This window comes from Chondrus crispus, genomic scaffold (assembly GCF_000350225.1).
Source record: "Chondrus crispus Stackhouse genomic scaffold, scaffold_1, whole genome shotgun sequence".
NCBI classification, from domain to species: Eukaryota; Rhodophyta; class Florideophyceae; order Gigartinales; family Gigartinaceae; genus Chondrus; species Chondrus crispus.
This window is the reverse complement of record NW_005178809.1, coordinates 357,437-364,643: the sequence shown is the minus strand read 5'-3', so window position 1 is coordinate 364,643 and position 7,207 is coordinate 357,437. Positions and strand designations below refer to the sequence as shown.

The 7,207-nt window shown below is 56.3% G+C and overlaps 3 protein-coding genes; 1 reads left to right on the top strand and 2 right to left on the bottom strand.

Annotated features, from left to right (window-relative positions):
- Nucleotides 1-319: 319 nt before the first annotated feature.
- Nucleotides 320-454, bottom strand: CHC_T00001381001 (hypothetical protein). The gene has a single exon (XM_005711760.1). The coding sequence runs from the start codon at nucleotides 452-454 to the stop codon at nucleotides 320-322; it is 135 nt and encodes a 44-aa protein (XP_005711817.1).
- Nucleotides 455-1,513: 1,059 nt separating this feature from the next.
- Nucleotides 1,514-5,449, bottom strand: CHC_T00001380001 (hypothetical protein). The gene has a single exon (XM_005711759.1). The coding sequence runs from the start codon at nucleotides 5,447-5,449 to the stop codon at nucleotides 1,514-1,516; it is 3,936 nt and encodes a 1,311-aa protein (XP_005711816.1).
- Nucleotides 5,450-6,085: 636 nt separating this feature from the next.
- CHC_T00009365001 (probable inosine triphosphatase) lies at nucleotides 6,086-7,143 on the top strand. XM_005711758.1 is given in 3 exon segments: nucleotides 6,086-6,286; nucleotides 6,414-6,803; nucleotides 6,804-7,143. 2 exon segments carry the CDS (start codon nucleotides 6,086-6,088, stop codon nucleotides 6,801-6,803), a joined length of 591 nt encoding a protein of 196 aa, XP_005711815.1. The 3' UTR covers nucleotides 6,804-7,143.
- The last annotated feature ends 64 nt before the right edge of the window (nucleotides 7,144-7,207 follow it).

Genomic DNA, 7,207 nt, shown 5'->3' with positions numbered 1-7,207 from the left:
TTCCCTCCCCCCCCTTTAACCCATACCCCACCACTAACAACTCCCCCCCCCCCCCCCCCCCCCCCTCCCTCCCTCCCGCTCCTCCCCCCTTCCCCCTCTACTCTTTCCACATCCTCCCCCATCCTCCGCCACCCCCCCCTTCCCATCCCCTATTTCAAACTCCCCTCCTCCCCCGAAACTAAACACTCATCCAGCTCCAACTTTCCCCCGCTGGCCGCCCGTGGCTGCCGGCCGCTCCCCATGCGTCGTCCCTCGTCTCTGCCCCGCTTGCCATGCATGGCGCCGCCCCGCCTTGGCAACTCACCGTGTGCCACGTTTGTCACCGATGTCTAGTCCATCCCCCAGGTTCAACATTGCTTCTCTGTCCCGCCTGTCGCAATCTCGTCAACCTCTCGGGCCTTCCCCCTCTATCCACAGCAGCGCAAACCTCATGCGTATCATGCAGAACCGTCATGCTGCATCCCCTTGGGACACGCGTCGTTGTCTGCCCGCTCTGTGCTACGCATACACCAGCGTCTCTCTCTTTCTACGTCTGCCCTGGCTGCGCTCTATATCTCGTCTATTCCTCAACACTGCCTGCTGTAGTCTGCGCTGTGTGCCATACCCTTGAACCACCAATTGACAGGTCTCCAGCTGGCGTCCCGGCCCTCATGCCGCTCAAGCCAAATGACCCGCCCCGCCCGATGCCACGGCTACCACCGAGGCGCATCCCTTGGCTCCCAAGCACCCCTGTTAGACCAGTCCCAGGACCGAGACCCGCTCCAATACCTAGATCGCTTCCAGACACTCCCGCTAGAAGTCAGAGGCCTGTCAGACCCCATTCTACACCCGTCGAAGCCATGCAACAACTACCAATGCACGATCCATCATCAACAAGTCAAGAACAAGATGTCGGTCAAACCAACCCCGTATTGGTCCATCGGCAGTCCGGACTACCCCCTCATCGATCGCAGGGCCGTGCCCCCAAAGACGACGATTTTCCACCAATTTCTAACCAAGAACACCCGACGTAGCGGTTTCCGAGTCACAACAATATAACAGTGGAACAATATCGACAGTCCGTCAGAGAGGTTCCATCTAACTTTGATGAAGAGCTCGCTCTCCCGCTACCTCCTGGGATTCAGACTGCGTAGATCACGAGCCGATTGCTTTGATCCTGGATAGAGCGCTTTGGAGGGTCGCTAGCATAATCGGTCGCCTGCAGATTCCCCTCACAGCCTGTTGAAGGCTAGTTTTGTTTTGTGCCAGTTGACAAACCACGAAAGCTAGATACTCGAGCATGCTGTGCCATTGAGCCCATGCACGTGCCGTGCTCGTCAAAAAAATATTCTTTTCCCAAGCCATCTACGTCCGCGCCTTTCAGCAGTTGTGATCTTTGCCAGTTGTGACTCTAGCAGAGCACTATGCCCATCGCTCACAGCTTCTCTAGAAGGCGATGCGCATGTCACTCTTGTAGCAAGACAAAAATTTCAAAACACAACTCCGACATCGGGAGTCGGGGAATAGTATCTCTTTATTTGTTGGGACCACCATCAGTGTGCGGACGAATCATTCCTGCCTGGTGCTGTGCTTGAGCTGTTCCTGCTTGTAAGGCACTTGCGTCAAGCTGCGCGGAAACAGCACCGGGAGGCAACGGAGATGTCCGCTGCTGCACCGGGGCCTGGGGATGCTGCGCAATACCTTGACCTTGCGGTAGCTGTAGCTGGGTGTGTGAAATAAGCAGTTGACCTTGCTGTAATGGCGTTTGGTTTTGGTGCATCGGTAGTTGCATTTGTTGCATTGGCAACTGACTGTGCTGCAAACCAGGGCGCCCGTGATGCATTGGTATCCCACTGATACCCGGAGGCGGTCTCAAGGAACCCAGAGTACCCTGGGGTTGCAGTTGAGGCATGGAGGCAACCGGGTGTACGACAGCTGCACTTGATTGCATGGTCATTGCTCGACTCTGCGCTTCGCTCTGGATGCGCATTGCAATTGCGTCAACACGGTCTGCAAAAACCCGCTGTCTTTGCTTCTCCAGACGCTCGCGTTCTCTCCTAAGATGCTGATTAAGACGTTCAAACTCCTTCACTTTCAAGTCAACAGCTCGCATCTTCGTCTCGATAGCAACTGCATAACGCCTTTCAATTTCCCTCATCTCAGCTTGGGCTTTGTGAAGAGCCTTGGACGCGGCAGCAGCAAGTCCTACAGCGGCGACTGATTCCACTGCAACTGAGTCTAGTTGTTTACCAGGCAACGAGCTCATCTCCGTCCCACGAGCGGTGCCTGCATTTGGAGAGAAACCGTTCTCTGTCGACGAGCGCTTTTGCTGTGCGGGATTCATGAGAAGAGCTTTGGCCTGGGCTGTCCTGTTTTCTTGCTTCGGCGATTTTGGTCCAGACTGTGACGTAATTGCATTGAGCGCAGCCTGCGCCGCTGCAGCGGCTACTTCGGGGTCGACCGAGGACGCCAAGAAAGCTACTTGCGCCATGATAGGGTTGGCAGTGTCGTAAAAAGGAAGAAGGGGACCCGAAAAGTGATGCTTTCCCGATGCGTTCGTGTCTTTCACATCATCAACCCCCTCCTCACCGTCCTCACCCATAGTCCAGTTCCCAACCTGATCTTCCAAGAAGGAGTCTTCTAATGGAATTCGAAGGAACTGGAGTACACACTGCTCGGTGCCTTTCGTGCCGACATGTTCTGCAACCTGATTCCAGTTGTCTCCATGTTTTTCGAGGCCCTCTAAAAGTAATAACACCTCTGCCTCACTCCACACAGAACCATCATACGCTTCTGAGGCAAGTACTGTGGTCAATTGCTCGAAATCCCTAGCCGAGAAAATTGCAGGGTACATGCCGTTCGCAAAACATGTTGGGCACAGCTCCATGTCTGCATTTGCAACGCAGTGATATCTCATTCGAGAGCAGTCTTTACCGCATGCGTCGCATTCGTACTTCGTAGCAGCTGCGGTTGAATATAATTCACGGCGGGAGAGCACGTGACTTCTAGCCCTCGTCCCTTTTTCCTTCGCAGCCTTGACAGCCTTTTGTAGAGACACTGGGCCGTTGTCACGGCGGGGAGGGCGGGGTTCGTCAAAGAACAGAAGTCTTGGAACGCCAGTCGCGGGTGCAGCTACATTTGAGTCCAGCTGCATCGGCGTTGGGCGAGAACGACGTGGTAGAAGAGCCGAGTTCAGAAACGGCCTACTCTCAGGCTCTGTTCCGTAGTTGATCAGGCCCCAATACTCCAAAAATGCATGTACCCTCAGGATTGCAGACACATCCCCGGCCAAGTGACGACGTGCAGCTGTGGCAGTTAGGTGCTTGTCAGGCGACTGCCTCCAGACGTCAATCATAAAGTCTCGGTATTTTTTGTAGACTAGCGGGGTTTTAGACTCTCCTCGACTGTTCCAAAATTCCGGTAAGGACCTTCTTTCTATGTCATGAACAGCATCCATTCGGAACCATCGGCTCTGAGGAGGAATTCTAACCGTAACTGGAGGAAGGGCCTCCACAACATCAGCTGTTGACACGGGGTCGTTGGCTCGGTCACCTGATAGCATCTTTTCAGATAGAGCCATTATCCTCCCATTGCCATCACCTGAATCCACATCCATAGCTTCTTCAGCAACGGTGCTCACCTTCCCCTTTGGTTTGGCTGATACTTCATCAGTGTCCTTCTTGTCACCAGCATCAATTTCTCCTTCTCCAGCTTCAGATCCAGATGCAGCATTCGGAGACATTGCGCTCCCGCCTTCAGTGGAAATATTGCGTATCCGGGGTACATCACCTTCCGGGATTGGGACGGCGTCATCCACCACAGATACGCCCGACATACGGCTATGGGATCGACGCTCTTTTTTCTTGCTGCGTCGTCTGCTGAATGGTCTCTTTTGCTCCTGCCCTCCTTGTTCTCCTGCGATATTTTCGCCCCCATTTGCTTTCTGGTCAGGCTTTGGAGGTAATGCAGATGGCCCTGCTTTACCGATATCCTTTGCCTTACCGCCAGTAGAGCTTCTCTCTTCGATTCCCCGAGAAGTTGGTAACCGGTTCGCGCTGGACGCATTCTCGTTGGGGGAATTTCTCTGCGCATCCTTTGAGGAGGACTTCCTGTCCGGGTCGCCAGTGCGCTTGGCATCTCCAAACTTCGGTAATTTCACTCGCAGGTTACCTTCCTTCAATTCCATCCTGCCTTCCCGGCCCTCCGCCCGGGTGCCTTCCCCCTTTCGATCTCTGTGGCGGTCCCTGGAGCGATGTCTTGGTCTATCATGTGGTGGCTTCAGCGGCAGCCGTACCTGAATGCTGGAACCAGATTTCTGCTCCGTACCTTCTGCAGTTCTAGCCCTTTTTCTGGCGCCACCGTCTCCCGACTTGCTGTGGTTACCTGGTTCTTTTCTCTTGCGTTCGCGCGCTGACTCGCTATGCCGCTTTGGTTTCCGAACGGCCTCGTCATCGGAGTCATCTGACGAGTCTGCCTTGCTCGATGCCTCAACACCGAGGCGACTAGCTCGAGGGACCTGCGCGGGATCGGTTTGATGATTCGAGGAAGAGGTAGTGGGAAGACGTTTTCTCTTCCTTGGTGCTTTTTCCGGTTCAGATTTGTCTTTGACAGCTGTCGGCACTGACGTGACTGCCATGCGACTGTCGTCAGGTATCTCGTAATCGGTCTCGTTCATCCATTCATTGAACATTTCCGAATCATGCAGCCATCTGGTCTGGACATGCCAAGGCCCTTTATGAACCTCAGGCGGCTCCGGTGGGCCGTCGACGTCCTCTCGAGAGATCCATGAGTCGTAAGAATCGGGGTAGTACCACCAATGCACCAGGGCAGCATTTTCCCTATATTGCAAAGCTCGGCAGTAGTCAGTGCCTTCCGTTTCTTCTGCTGCTGTGCCATCTGGATCCGGGTAAACGATGTGCGTTGCGCTGGCAGCAGTCCCCACCATCAGGCCTCGCTTCTGCACAATTGCACGTAGCACGGCGTGATGAGCAGAGTCCACATTGGATGCGAGAAAAACCTTGATTGCCGGAATCAGGCCAGCCTGGAGCAAATTCCTGTGGATTCTGCGCAGGAGGTCCATGTAAAAGTCGCGCTTGTCGATATTCGAAAACTCGAGTCTCCTCAGCCCGTGTAATGCCTTGAAGTTCAGACAAGCGCATAGCATGATGTCGAGGGCGCCACTCGGGGAGTAATCAAAAAAGAGGTGGTGCGGAAACTTTGTGATCTTCTTCCACTGGGAACTTGCATCGCGTCCCAAAGCCGACTCGACAAACTGGCGCAGGTTGCCAGTAAGCAAGGAGAGCGAGCGCACGGTGACATCGACCGGGTTGAAGCCCAACTCGCTTTCGGAACGGGCATGGATGGCGTCGTTCATGGGGATGAAGCGCTTGTGCATGGCGGCCTCATCATACTCGCGCGTATTGACCGTGGCCGATTTCGGCCGCACAGTCGGCTTTGAGTTGCTCGTCATGGCGAAAGGAAAGAAGGTTGGCCGGAAAAGCGGGGGAGCGTTGACGAAGCACGGCGGGTGTAGAAACAGCACAGCAATGACACGCGCGGACTTGCAAACTTGGGTGTGGGCGAGCGTGTGCTGCGCTTGAGAGCGTGGGGCCAAGGCGGTCAGTGGGTGCAATCCGTAGGAGTGTGGGAGGCCTAGAGCGCTGTGGGTGCACAGGCGACGGCAGCTCCTGGACAGTGAGGCGGGGTTGTTGAGCCGCCGAGATGAAGGGGGTCGTTGTTGTATTGGGGCGAAAAAAGGAGAAACGGTCGGTGCCGGCAGCCGAAACGCGTGGAGTTGTTGATGCGCAGCGTGCTCTGCGCAGCCCGCCTAAATTTCATGCGACGGCCGAAGCTGACCCCCCTGAAATTTTATCGCCATTTACAATGTGATGAAAACCCCTCTGCCACGCAGCCGCCTCTCTGTAATGCATTACTCACACATCCATCCAGCCAAACTGAACACGTGACATCGGATAAAGGCAGCCCTGGCATTGATCCGGCGCACTCGCAGACGCCCGTCGAAATGCGTTTTCTCAACCCGTTGACCTTCCTCTCGCCCTTTCCCCTCCCGCGCACCGCCACGCTCCCCTCCAACCGCCCTCTCACGATGACGAGTGCGCCGATCACGTTCGTCACGGGGAACCAGAACAAGCTGCGCGAGGTCGAGAGCATTCTATCCTCGGACAACGGGGCGGCGAGACTCCGCGTGGTGGCGCGCAAGATCGACCTGCCCGAGCTGCAAGGCGAGCCGGACGACATTGCGCGTCAAAAGTGTTTGCTAGCCGCGCAGCAAGTCGGCGGCCCGACGGTACGTACAGCGTGTCCCTAGGCGGCGGGGGCTCTGCGGTGGCGAACAGTGCAGGGGATACTGACGTAGAGACGCGCGGACGCGGCGGACGCGGCGGACGCGGGACGCAACTGCTTGGCGCGCGCAGCTGGTCGAGGACACATGCCTGTGCTTCCACGCACTGGGCGGGTTGCCCGGGCCGTACATCAAGTGGTTTCTGGACAAGGTGGGGCACGACGGGCTGAACCGGATGCTGGCGGGATTCGAGGACAAGCGCGCGTACGCGCTGTGTACGTTTGGGTACTCGCCCGGCGTGGAGGGCGAGGAGGCGGTGGTGTTTTCCGGGCGCACGGAGGGCCGGATCGTGGCGGCAAGGAAGAAAGGGGACGGGCCCGCCTTCGGGTGGGACCCTGTATTTCTGCCAGACGGGTTTGAGGAAACGTATGCTGAGATGGACAAGGAGGTGAAGAACGGGATTTCGCACCGCTTCAAGGCGCTCGAGAAGGTGAAGGCGTACTTGGAGAAAGAAGGGGGATGAGGAAAAGGAATTGCAGCACACGTGTGCCACGAAGCACAGATGCGGTTGCTGTGCCCTAATAGGGAGTTTACGCACGCACATGAGAAATGCCGTGAGACAAATTTCTTGTGACGGTGGGGTCATGCGCGATGGTGGCGGGTGGTAGCCAATGGAAATGCGAGACGTGTCTCTATTGTTTTGCAACGTGAGATCGAGGCTGACGCATTGGAGCCGTTTGATCCGCCTTTTCATCCCTCGTTCCTGTCTGAGCTCGACCGCACGGGCAATTCCGAAAAGCGCCTCCCGATCAACTCCACCCACCAATTAAAACTTTATGGATGCGCCCCCTCCCCCGCCACGACCCACGCGTTTCCCCCGCTTCAAAGCGTACATCTTTCCCACAGCCCCGCGGGGCCCGGGAGGCC

Bases quoted from the DNA above. Each gene is read 5' to 3' on its own strand.
- CHC_T00001381001 (XM_005711760.1), bottom strand. From the start codon at position 454: ATGACGGTTCTGCATGATACGCATGAGGTTTGCGCTGCTGTGGATAGA.
- CHC_T00001380001 (XM_005711759.1), bottom strand. From the start codon at position 5,449: ATGACGAGCAACTCAAAGCCGACTGTGCGGCCGAAATCGGCCACGGTC.
- CHC_T00009365001 (XM_005711758.1), top strand. From the start codon at position 6,086: ATGACGAGTGCGCCGATCACGTTCGTCACGGGGAACCAGAACAAGCTG. The intron at 6,287-6,413 runs GTACGTACAGCG...TGGCGCGCGCAG, and splicing joins AGCAAGTCGGCGGCCCGACG to CTGGTCGAGGACACATGCCT.